Genomic DNA, 12,872 nt, shown 5'->3' with positions numbered 1-12,872 from the left:
CCCGACTAGGGATCGAACCTGGGCCGCCTGCGTTGGGAGTGAGGACTCTTAGCCACTGGACCATCAGGGAAGTCCCTTGGGCTTGTGTTTCTAAGGTCGATTACAGGCTCGCACTTCCGCTTCCGAGTTGGAGCTGAGCAGGAAGGCAGGGGCTGCGTCTGCCTTGCCTACCGCGGTGGCCTCGACGCTCACCCGGGGCTCGGCCTGTCGCAGGGGTTGGTGTGTGTCCATCATGTGAAGGAACGAGTGGACGAGCATCTGCTGACTCAGTGCGGCTTCTGCCCAGTAAAGAGTGGAGACAGAATTTGAAGCCAGGTCTGGCATCGTTGACTCAATGGACGTGAGTTTGAGCAAACTCTGGGACATAGTGAAGGACAGGGAGGCCTGGCGTGCTGCAGTTCACGGGGTTGCCAAAAGTCAGACAGGACTGAGCGGCTGGAACCGTTGTCAAGTCCCATGGCCGTGGCCTTTCCATCCCGGCTGACTTCTCAGTCGGGGTGCTCTCTCCTTCGGGGCTGCTTGGCTGAAAGGAGGGAGGCATGTCCTCTGAGATTGTAAATCGTACTGGAAATTTTATTTTTATTTACAATGATACACATGTAATTAGGGAATAGAATGTCGGGTTGGTGTACATTATTAGAATAAAGCAGGTGCAGGATTAGAGAAATCTTGGATTTACAGCAGGCCTCCGTAGACGACACCCTTGGACCCGCCTCTGTGCTGGGTGACTTCATCTAATCCGTCTGAGGACTTTGGGGAACTGGTTCTCAAAGCCTGTCTCTGCCCCACAGCCTCATCTTGTGATCCATGTGCCAAAGATCCTGCCTGTGGGTTGTCGCAGGAGTTACAAGCCCACGGCCCTGTGTGTCTGCCTCTGTCCCCGTCAGTTAAGAGGAAGAGAGTCCGTGGTGTCCCCTCTAGGCAGCGGGCCCCGTGTAGTCATGGCTCTTTGGGAAGGGGGTACCCTGAAATCTCACACTGACATGAGACAGGCAGTGATGTGGCTTCCCATCCACATGTTGTTTGGAAGCTGCAACACGTTCCCACTGCTCCAACCACCACATGCATGACTGTAAACAGCTAGAAGTAATTGCCTTGGAATGGGAAAAACAAACTGCAGAATTGCTTGTAAATTTGCTTGGCGGAGGGCAAACAATTTTTAAATCAGCCTCACTTGTATGACATTTATGCCTCAATGTTTGAGTGCTCTGGCTGTTAGATGCTTGGAAAATTTACATAATTGTTCCAAGTCTTGAGAAATCCAGGGCTCTCTTTGGAGCCCACCAGTGTTTAATAATTCCCTTTTCCCTGCGCTCCGAGGCTAATGAGGGTTTCAGTCTAACATCTGCCAGTTACGGGCATCGCGGAGCCAGTTCATGCTGATGGCGTGTTCCCCACTAAAGGCATTTGGATGGCCTGTGTTTCACACGGTTTCTTTTCTCTCCTGATCTTGTCCCGAAGAACATCGAGCTCAAGGTGGAAGTAGAGAGTCTGAAGCGGGAGCTGCAGGAGAGAGAACGGCTGCTCATCAAAGCCTCGTGAGTACCTGTTCTCCCTTCTTGGGCCTGGTGGTGGTGGTGGCGGGCTGCGCTCAGAGAAGAGAACCTTGAGAACCTTCTAAGAGAAGAGAACCTTCTAAGCCAGTTGCTCTCAGTACCCCGAGGAGGTTTTCATTTTCGTTTAATTATTTTTCAACAAGCTTTTAAAATGCTGTTGTTTAGTCTGCCAAGTCGTGCCCGACTCTTTGTGACCCCGTGGACGGCAGCACAGCAGGCTTCCCTGTCCTTCACCATCTCCCGGGGTTTGCTCACATTCGTGTCCATTGTTGGTGATGCTCTCTGAGTATCTCATCTATCTAACCATTTCCTATAAGTATGTTACAAAAATAGGACATAGGAAATGCGCTGATGGTGAGTGTGCAGCGTGATGCTTTTCACGGAGCAGGCACCGTGAAGCAAGCACTGGCCGCCGTCCAGACCACAGACCAGGAGGTCATCAGCCCCCGGGCCGTTTCCTTTGTGCTCCCAGGACGTACACTCCTCCGCAGAGATCACCTCTGCGCTCGCCACTGGCGCCCGCGTCGCTCAGCTCTGCCTGTGTTTGAACTCAGAAGGAGCCGTCTGCCACGCACCCGCCCTTTTTTCTGACCTCTCCCCTGAGGGATGTGTCTGTGCGATCCATCTACACCGTCAGTTACCGCTGCAGCTCGTTCGTTCTCATCGCTGTGAAAGGCCGAGGGCCTGGGAGTCTTAGAGGGACCCCCGAGCTGGGTGAGGCACGGGGGCAGGGCATGGGGCTCCAGCCAGAGTAACTCATTTTTGTGTGTGTTTTCTGTACTAGGGTCCCTTGTAGTATTTCATTAAAGGAAGGGCTCTACTGCATTAAACAAATCAAAAACTAATATTTTAATCAATCAATCAGCTAATTAATTTAAATATTTATTGAACAGCAATCACAGTTCCGAGAAGAGTCTGTATCTCAGTTGGTTATTCATTCATTCATAAACATTTCTTAGGTAAATGTGCTGAGGATTTGAAAAGAGACTTCTCTTTTCTCAGGAGCGCGTGGGCAGTGGGTGAGCTTGCAAGTGGGGTGTGACGGGGGTGCAATGACAGAGGGCGTTTATGAGCAGGGGGGCGACACGAGAGTGCGCTGAGCTTCACTTGAGAGATGGTGGAGACTCCCTGGAGCTGACCCACCGAGGACCCGGCTGGAAGCTCGTGTGGTCGCGCTTTGGCGGCCCCGGCGGCAGAGCTCCTCAGCGGCCCGGGCACAGCGGCCCTGCAAGGGCTTCAGCAGGGGTCCAGCGGTGAAGAATCTGCCTGCGAGGCGGGAGGTGCAGGTTCGGTCCCCGCGTTGGGAAGATCCTCTGGAGAAGGAAATGGCAACCCACTCCAGTATTCTTGTCTGGGAAATCCCATGGACAGAGGGTCCTGCTGTCCGTGGGGTCACGAGCAGTTGGATGGCCGGGCGGCTGAAACACGCCCACAGCTGCGCTGCGCTGGGCCGGCCCCCACGGTCCCTGTTACTGCCTCCCAGCCGCAGCCAGCCTGCACAGCTGTGGGCTCGGAGGAGGCTGGAGGCCCCGGTCCAGGCTTCTCGGGGCTACGCCGACCTTGCACACGTGGTTTCTTCTCCTGAGGGAGTGATGAGTGAATGAGCAAGCCGGGCTAGCCCGTTGGTGTATTTGTCTGCTCTTTCCTCTTCTCTGTGCCGCGTGGCCTGCGGGATCTTGGTTTCTCCTGGAGCCCAGGCGCACAGCAGTGAGAGCCCCGAGTCCTAACCACTGGGCTGCCAGGGGATTCCCTTAATACACTCTTTTCGTTGGTTGCTTTTGTCCTTGTTTGGAAGCAACATCGTTCTCTGGGCAGGAAGTCAAATCGACGTTACCAAGCCTGGGAGCCAGTAGTAGAATTCGGTCTGTTACATACTCAGCGCCCTGCCTGCTGGGGATCTTGGCCAGGACGTGTTTCTTGCCAGTCGTGTGTACACGGAGACCCAGACTCACAAAGGCCACGCGCACGCCTCGATACCAGCACACCGGGCTGAGCATCCCATAGCTGGTGCCCGTGTCTCTACGCATAGATTCCCCAAGTGCCTAGACTGCAGTTTGGGGTCCTTTCTTGATCTAATCAGCTCAATTAATTATTAAAAAAATATTTATCAAGCAGTTGTTATGTGTGGTACTGGCCTAGGTTCCTGAGAATAGAGTGGTGATCCAGACAGACAGGTTGGGGCTCACATTCTGGAAGCAGTGATGGGGATCAAATACCTGGAAATGTAGATCTGTAAATACAAATTGGGAAAAGGGTTCAGAGGAGAAAGGGCGCCGTGAGAGTAAGCGCAGTGGCCGCAGGTCTGTAACTCGAGGTCTGTAGCAGGGAAGGTAGCATTTGCGATGAGACCTGGGGGTAAGGAGGCCTTAACCAGGGGAAAGAGGGGAGAGTCTTGAAGGAGAAGGGAGTGTGCAGGTCTCAGGTGACACCACACGCCTAGGGGCTCGGCCTCGTCTTGCAGGGTCTTGAGGGCATGCTGGAGATTTTGGTCTTTATCCTGAGATCCCACGGAAAACAGTCATGAGTTTTAAGCCACTGACACAATCAGGGCTTTGTTTTTGTTTTTTTTTTTAAAAGGTCACTCTGGAGGCCGAGTGGGGAACATTCTGTGGGGGAGCCGGGGTGGAGGCAGGGAGGCGAGTTAGGAGGCGAGTCCAGTAGTTGAGCTGAGAGGTAGGGGACGAGCTGCTGGCGGGAGTGGGCGGACGTTTGGGAAGCGGAGTCCCCTCGGCTGGGTGGGGTGGGCAGGGCGATGTCAGCAGGCCTCCCAGGGCGGAGTTTCTCCCTGGAGATTTTCACGGTGACTGCACTGCTTCCGCTTGCTCTCCACCAGCGCCTCACCCCAGATGGCGCACGGATGCTAAGCATGTCCTGCCCCTGTCGCTCGGGCTTGGCTGCTTCCCGTTCGCTCCTGGCCCCGGTGACTCTCCTGTCGCCTCCCCGCCATAGAGGCCCAGGCTGAGTGCTGTGGCTGCCGGTGGCCACGCCTCAGCCTCTTCGCAGACGCCTCTGGCTACAGTGACGACCCCACGTGTATGAGACAGCGCGTGTATGCGGCCCCGTGTGTATGCGGCCCCGTGTGTATGCGACACCACGTGTATGCGACCCCGCGTGTATGCGACCCCGGGTGTATGCGGCCCCGCGTGTATGCGGCCCCGCGTGTATGCGACCCCGGGTGTATGCGACACCGGGTGTATGCGACCCCGCGTGTATGCGGCCCCGCGTGTATGCGACACCGGGTTTATGCGACACCGTGTGTATGTGACACCGGGTGTATGCGACACTGTGTGTCTGCGACACCGCGTGTATGTGACACCACGTGTATGCGACACCGCGTGTATGTGACACCGCACAGTTGATAAGATGCTTTCAGGTTCACTTGCCTTCCATCATCGTCCTGGGAGCTAGGCAGCTTTCTTGGAAAAACCTCCCGTTTGTCGGGGGGCAGTTCAGGCCTGGAGAAGGGAAAGAGCGCAGCAAACCCGCTTGGAGAGACCCAAGCTGGAATCAGGACTCGAGGCCCTGACTTGTACCCCAGCACTGGGTTTCAGGCGCTTTATTTTCCTGCGTGTGACTCTTGCTTCTCCAGCATGACTACACCTGGTGAGGCCCTGAGTCTGGTCCCCCACCTGAGTGGAGGCGGGCCCGTGGAAAGGGCAGGGGCCCTGGGTTGGCCTGACCAGCGGCCGGGTCTTTAGCTTCTGAGTCTTGGCTTTTCCGCTGTTGCTGCTTCCTGGGGCCTTTGTGCAGATGACGCGCCACGGCTCTGCACCACGTCCACCAAGCATCTGCTGAGGGTGCCTGTCCTGACCCTGAACTGCCCAGCATCTGTTACAGGAAAAGCCCTTGCCCTTCCTAAAGAACCACAACTAGGATAGAAAGAATCAAGAGGAAATGTTGAGGGTTAAAAAGGATAGTGGGAGTGGTGTTCCCAGAAAGTTCTTTCTTGTATTGGGTGGAAAGCTGGGTTAGATCCGCTTCTTGAAACCCTTTCTCTCCTTTGGTCTTGCTGTCTGTCTCCTCTCTTGCCCCAGATTCTGTAAAGAGAGGTTTCTGTAAAGAAAGAAGGAGAGAACTAGCATTTTTTTAGAAGCGCATTTTTAATTGGAAGATAATTGCGTTACAGTGTTGGTTACTGATGTGCAGCAGCGCGAATCAGCTGTGAGTTCACATGTAACGCTCCCTCTTGAGCTTCCCTCCTACCTTCCGAGAACTAACATTTGTTGAGGTCCTACTTTGGCCCAGATCCTAGGCCTGGCGCTTGACACGCTTTATCGCATCTGATTTTATAACAGCTACTTGAGGCAACCAGTATTCCCATCTGAGTGAAGAGAAAGCCGAGGCTCAGCGGACGGGAGGACTTGCCCAGTTCTTCTGGCCACAGAACCGGAGCTGGTCTCGTCTGGAGCTCGCTCCGCCTTGCCGTGGAGTAGACATATATGTTTGCTGGCTTTCTATTATTATATTTCTCAGTTACAATAAGGGGGCATTAAGAACAAAAGCAGACATACTGTCGGAGTAAATTTTATCTCTGTGGCTTTAAAACACAAACAAAAATAATAATTCCATTAGTAGGGGAAAATCGCGCCATACTGCTGAGTATAAATTTTATTGCTGCAGTAACTGTGAAATACAAAGATGATAAATGAAAAGTTGGAACATTTATTATTGGGAATACATTTTAGTGGCATACTAAAATGCAACCGAATTGAATAATGCCAGTACTTGTTAAAAATTGTAGTCAGCCTCTTGACCATGTATATGATTCAGAGTGGGGCTGGTATTTGCACTCGCTGGCTGTGGGGGGGATGGCGCAGGTGGAGGGGAGGGTAGTGGAACAAGCAATTTTCTAGAGAAGTTCCTGTAAAACCGAAGGGGTAAAACATTTGTGGTAGTCAGTGGAAGTTCGGGATTGGAAAAATCCTGTGTTCAAGGCTCAGGAGGGGAAAGCTTTTAAAAGAGAAATCTTTCAGCCATGTATAATGCCTCTTGAGGAGTGATAGAAATGACTGGGAGTCATTGTGAATTCCAGACAGTCCTGATCAGGAAATGATGGAGGGGAATGGGGCGGCGGGGCTGAGGACATCTCATGGCATTAATCGGGAGGTGGCCGTGGTGGCCTTAGTCTCAGCCAAAGAGGATCTGTTCTCAGCTCAGACACCCGCCGAGGCGGGCAGCGAGGCCGCTCAGAGCCGCCCAGCAGGGGCCAGCACCGCCGTCCTCCGGGACTTGGCCCAGCAGGCAGCACTCAGCTCAGAGAGGAGCGACGGCGTGTTAGCACGTTAGTTCTAAGAGGTAATCATCTCAGTTTTCAAGTGAGGAAACCTAGGTGTAAGAGGTAATTTGCCCAGAGCCACACTGAGGGCGTAATAGAGTCAGAATTTGGAAGCAGATCTGTTCAGCCCCAGAGTCCCTGTTCTTTTTTTGCAGTTGTTCACATTGAATTCCATTAAAATGATATCATGACACGGGGGGGCCTTCTGAAGGCCTGTTGGTAAAAGGGAACAAGATATGAATAAAGGCTTTATTCGTAGGCGACTCGTGTCTGAGACTTGGACGGCACGTGTGGCCCTCTTGACTCCCCATTGTTCTCAGCCAGAAACGCACATGGCCTGTGCATGTGAGTGTCTGATCACGTGCCTCCCGGTTGGAGAAATGTTACATACCCTTAAAGTAGGGCACGGGAGGCTGGTGATGAATAGATTTATTCTTTTGCCGTTTTTCTGAAAAACGAGCTTTAGGTGGAGCCGTTTCCTTTATTATTCTGCCTTCCGGAAACCTGCAGTCACTTTGGAAATCCCATGAGAACTGCTTTGAGTCTGTCTCAGAAATTCCCATCTGACCCTGTTTTTCTCTTTTGAGAACCAAAAGGAAAGGCCATCAGTGGCGCTGGCCCCGTGTCCGGTTTTGGAGTGCCAGCCCCTCCACCGCTGGTCAGGCGGAGCGGGCGCCCCGTGATGCCCGGCGGCACGAGCTCTGGCTTTTGCCTCGGAGGTGGAGGGGGCGCGGGGAGCGGGTAACCGCCTCTGGTGCTCGCAGAGCGGCCTGCTGGCTTCGCGACGCTTCCCTGCAGGGGCCGCCCTTTCCCCTCAGGTCTGTTTTCCCTGCTTCCCGATCCCTTTCCTCCCGTCTCTTTCTTTGTGGCTGCACCACGCGGCGCGTTTGTTCTCTGAGCAGGGTTTGGATCTGTGCCCGGCAGTGGCAGCGCGGCGCCCTAACCACGGGCCACCGCGGGAGTGCCCTGCGACCTGCCCCTTGCTCACTGCTCACACCCGCTCTCTGCCCTTCCTGCCCGCGGTGCAGGTGCGCTTGATTGGAAGTCTTGTGCTAGGGATTTGGCCGTAGCTGTCAGATGCCTTGAAAGTGCGCTTATCCTTTTACTTAGTAATGCCGGTTTTAGGAAAATCACTGGAGAGTATACAAACCATGCATATATATATATATGTATGTATACACATACACAGATATCACATATACGTATTTTATATTTTTACATATACGTATTTAATTGAAATATAGTTGGCATATAACATTGTGTAGGTCAACGGTGTACTGCATGATTGATTTAATACATTTATATATTACATTATTTCTGCTTGTGAATTACAAATGTTTAAAAAAAAAAACAAAACTGCTCAGTACGGGTCTGTGGGAGAAGGGACCAGCGAGTATCCTTTGTCTCTCTGGAGCCACTGGAATCACCCTCTGACCGTCACTCTTGTGCATCTTACGCCTTTGCCTCTTTTCACAGCAAAGCAGTTGAGAGCCTCGCCGGAGGGGGCGGCTCTGAAGTTCAGCGGGTGAAGGAAGATGCTCAGAAGAAGGTCCGCCAGGTCGAAGACGTCCTGACCAAGAGGATACACCTCTTAGAAGAGGCGAGTCTGCAAGCCCTGAGGAGACTGTCCTCACAGTGGGTTCCCAACAGAGGGGGCAGAACTTTGTTCCTTTTTCCTGTAATCTGTCAGGGTGTCAACAGAAGCAAGGGCCCCCTTACCGAGCACCTCCTGGGCTCCAGCCCTGCTCTGGGCACTGAGCATATGGAATCCACACCCGTGTACCCTGCACGCTGCCCTTTACTGTCCACATCCTCTCGATGAGGGTGCAGACACGGAAGGACAGAGAAACAGTAACTAGTCCAAGCTTAATCCCCGGTTAAACATTGTTTAGTTGCAAAGTGGCGTCCGTCTCTTTGTGGCCCCATAGACTGTCGCCCGCCAGGCTCCTCTGTCCATGGGGTTTCCCAGGTAAGAATCCTGGAGTGGGTTGCCATTTTTTCCCATTCCATGGGATCTTCCTGACCCAGGAATCAAACTCGCGTCTTTTGTGTCTCCTGTAAAGCCGCCAGGGAAGCCCTCTTAAACTTAGAGCTGCTGCTTCCAAAGCCTGTGTTCCCGCTGTCACCCCGCCCTTCTTCTCGTCTAGTTCAGCCTCTTTACAGAAGGGGAAGCTGAGGCCCAGCGAGGGAAGGGCCCACCTAACGCAGCTCAGCCCGGAGCCAGGCTTCCCGACCGGCGCGGCCACGCGGCCCTGGCCCCCAGAGCCCAGCCTCCGGCCCCCACCCTGCCTGTGCTCACAGACCCCTCTTCTCGGGGAGCTGCTCGTGAGGCCCCCCCACTGACTTGGCCAGGTGCTCCCCGTGACTGTGGTGGGGGGCAGGAAGCTCTTTGGCCAAAATATATTGTCTCCTAGGTGTTAGAAAGTTTTCCTCCATGTTAAGCTAGTACTGAGGAATAATCGCAGTCCCTTCATTCTTGATCTTTGAAGTCTGTCGTTTCATCTCACTTTCTCCACCTGTAACCTTGATTCTTCTGAGCAGGTAAGAGGGGAGATGACACCTCAGAGCACTTCTGGATGCAAAAAGCAGATCCGCTTGCACTGCGCTTTGGTTGATAATGGTCTTTTCCGTTCTTCCTGTTCACAGCAGCCCCAGGGGGGTGTGTAGGTCCAAAATACAGATGAGGAGACTGGCTCAGAAAGGGCGGGGAACCTAGTCTGCATCATAAGCAGCTGAGCTGAAAGCAAAAGGAGAGTCTTTGGCGCTCAGATTCCGAACTTCGGTTAAAATGGAGTCCTGAGACATTAGGAATCTCAGCCTTGGTTTAGGCATCCTGGGTCTCCCGGGTTAGAGCTTCCCTGCGCTTCAGGGTAACGGCACGCCTGACGCACGAGGTCGGATTCCGGCCCTGTCACTAGTTTGTCACCTTGGGGAAGACATTTGCCCTTGAGCCTCAGCTGCCTCGTCTGCGAAATGAGGCCGCAGGTGCCTGCTCTGCAGTGATTGTGCTAACTGCAGTGAACCGGCGGTTAACGGGGGCTCACCACGCCTGAGACGCCGCATGTCTCAGCTACGAAGGTTTCTCAGCTTTCTCACACAGGATTTAGTTCCTCCCTGCAGTAACTATATGAGGCAAATGCTTTTACTGTCCTGCTTTAATACCAATCCTGGTGACGTGGGCGCAGAGTGAGTGCGGGGTGGTCTGCCCGCCGAGCTTCCGCACTGAGCTGCCTGTCTGTCTCTCAGGATATAATGTTCTAGAGTTGAGTGAGAATCACAGATAATATAAATAAAGCTCCTTGCTCAAAGCCCAGCATCAATAGGCACTCACCAAATAATAGATTTTGCTGTTTTTTGTCTCAGAATATTGGTAAGTTTCCCCAGCTGCCATCGAGATCACCAGGCTCTCACCCTTGGGAAGGCGGTGGTGGAGGACTCTGTGGATGCAGGGGGCAGGGGGGAGGCCAGTATTTTTGGAGCCTCCTGTGATGAGCAGGCATGTGCCAGGGTCTCCCAGCAGCTCCAGAGAGATGGTGGTTATCCGTTCTCTGTTTTTTAGTTAGTTACGTGGCTGCACCAGGTCCTCGGTGCGCAGGCGGGACCTTCAGTTGTGGATGTGGGCTCCACTTCCCTGACCAGGGATTGAACCCTGGCCCCCTGCATTGGGAGCTCCCAGTGTCAGCCTCTGGACCGCCAGGGAGGTCCCGCTCCCTGTCTTAGAGGTTGGGAAACGGGCTCAGGGAGCTTAAGGGGCCACGCGAGGTCACCCAGCGAGTAAGTGGGAGAGCTGGGTTTTGAGCCCAGTTCGATCTGACTTTCCTCTCTGTGGCGCAGTCAGAGGCTGCCGGCCTGAGGGCTCGGAGATTCAGACCCACTATCAGGTCACTTTCCTGAGTACCAGGACCTTTCCCCTCACACAGCGGTCTAGACAGTTTCCCTCTTGACTGCTCTGAGCTCTCAGGAAGAACATAGAGATTTTCACCACCTAAATCACCTTGGAGGTTCAGGAAGTGTACTTTCGAGTTGTGTAGTCATTATCTTAAAAAAGAAAAAATAGTGAGGGGGCAGTGGGGTGTGGGATGAATGTGTATGGAGATGCTGGCGACTCTTAGGAATTAGGTATGTTTAGGTATTGAGAAGCACATTCCTCTTCGTACTCATTGAAGCTGTAAATATTGATCCGATTTTTCAAAACCCCAAATACGGTTCTTGTAGAGTCTTTTCTGTTAGAAATGCCTATTACTCTTCAGGATATAAGAGGGGGAAAATGGCTGGTGAATGTATTTATTACTGATTCTCCCCATGTGTAGTACAATTCAGGGAGGGGAAATGTGCCGGAGAAAAAGTCATAAATATTTATATTTTAATCCAATTTCCTTTCAAAATGTTCCCAATTGTATTGAAAAATTGCATCAAATGCATTTAATTTAACTCTAGGATGTGAAAGCCGCCCAAGCAGAACTGGAAAAGGCCTTTGCTGGGACAGAATCAGAGAAGGCTCTTCGACTGAGCTTGGAAAGCAAGCTTTCAGAGATGAAGAAGATGCGCGAGGGGGACCTGGAGATGGCTGTGGTCCTGGGAGAGAAGGACAGGTGGGCCCGAACCCCTGTGAGGCTCTGACGTCCTTTTATCTGGCGGCATGATCCCCTACAGGGCCTCCCAGCTGGCCCTAGTGGTAAAGAACCCACCTGCCAGTGTAGGATACACGAGACATGGGTTCCATCCTTGGGTTGGGAAGACCCCCTGGAGAAGGAACTGGCAGCCCACTCCAGTACCCTTGCCTGGAGAATCCCATGGACAGAGGAGCCTGGTAGGCTGCAGTCCATGGGGTCACAAAGAGTTGGACACGGCTGCAGTGTCTTAGCATAGCACAGCATGATCCAAAGCAAGGGAAGGAGTCATCCCCTTCCTATCCTTGTTCCCTTTTTCTACTTGGTCCCTGTAGTGAGAAAACTAGAGATAAAGTCAGGATGAAAGGAATCGGGTAGTGATATGAGGATAGAGGGTTAGTAGGCAGAAATTCATTCTGAAAAGTTCTGCTCATGCTAAATTTAGCATTCAAGTTTTGGCCATAAGTTTCCTGGTAGCCAAAGGAAAAAGGGAAAAACAATCTTGGAAGGCATAGACATATTGCTCACAAGATGAAGCAAGCTGGTAACTCAGGGGACGCCTGCACATGCAGCTGTCTCTCGGGTGGAGAGGCCCCTGCCACCTCCCCGGAGCCAGCCCTGCATTTCTGCTGGCTCTGGTGTGCCCCTCCCTGTGGGGGAACGCTCCTGGGGCTAGAGTCAGTGTGTTCCTCCCTGAAGGCGGCCTGCCCAGGAAGCTAAGCTGAGGTCAGAGGTGAGTTCCAAAGCACAGACCTGGGTGAACAGGGGTCTGGGGTCATGCCCTGGCGAAGTGGAGCCAGATCTGTCACGTGACCGGCCGCCGCTGAGCAGAGCCCTCCCTGGGAGGACCTGGCTTGTGTCCTGGGCTCCCACCACCCTTCCCAAAGGTAGGTGACCTAGCTGCTTGCTTTCCTGCAATCTGACTTTACGTCTAGTCTGTGTCTCTAAGGCAGTGGGCCTGGAGGAGCCCTGAAGGTCCGATATGGCCCACAGACACTTATTTTTGGCCTACACAGTATTTGGAAAACTTTCAATTTGTTGCTAACATTAGGAAGAAAAATTTCTAATTTCATGTGAAAGTCTAGATTTCCAGTTTCTCTTAAAAACCTGCAAGGTGTGGCAGTGAAACCACGCACTTCTGAGCGGGACCTACACGTGGGGACTCGAACCCAGCTAAAACCTAGATCTTTCAATTAGACTCACTCACCTGGTGTCTGGACTTACTGAGGCTCAGGTTCTTTGTGTCTCAGCTCAGAAGGGATTCAGCGAGAGGCAGAGTGATAGGCAAGAAGTAGATTTATTAATGTAAGATGCTTGTGAGAGTTGCAAGTGGTCAGGCGAGAGGGCTCTGTCCCGAGGAGTAAGTGGGCTACAGCTTTATAATCAAAAGAAAGTTGAAGGGAGGGAGGGGAGAGATCGCTTTCTTCCTCA

General features: G+C 52.8%; 1 protein-coding gene across 7 annotated transcripts in view; it reads left to right on the top strand.

The window, feature by feature from the left end:
* CDK5RAP2 (CDK5 regulatory subunit associated protein 2) overlaps window positions 1-12,872 on the top strand; it is a 175,220-nt gene that overhangs the window by 31,533 nt on the left and 130,815 nt on the right. For all 7 annotated transcript variants that reach the window (XM_065946987.1, XM_065946992.1, XM_065946988.1 and 4 more), the window contains 3 exons: window positions 1,462-1,538; window positions 8,308-8,431; window positions 11,269-11,423. In XM_065946987.1, coding sequence (XP_065803059.1) covers window positions 1,462-1,538; window positions 8,308-8,431; window positions 11,269-11,423 — 356 coding nt within the window. The remainder of the gene's footprint in view (window positions 1-1,461; window positions 1,539-8,307; window positions 8,432-11,268; window positions 11,424-12,872) is intronic.

Source organism: Muntiacus reevesi, chromosome 10 (genome assembly GCF_963930625.1).
Source record: "Muntiacus reevesi chromosome 10, mMunRee1.1, whole genome shotgun sequence".
Classification (NCBI taxonomy): Eukaryota; Metazoa; Chordata; class Mammalia; order Artiodactyla; family Cervidae; genus Muntiacus; species Muntiacus reevesi.
This window is presented reverse-complemented; position numbering and strand designations above follow the sequence as displayed.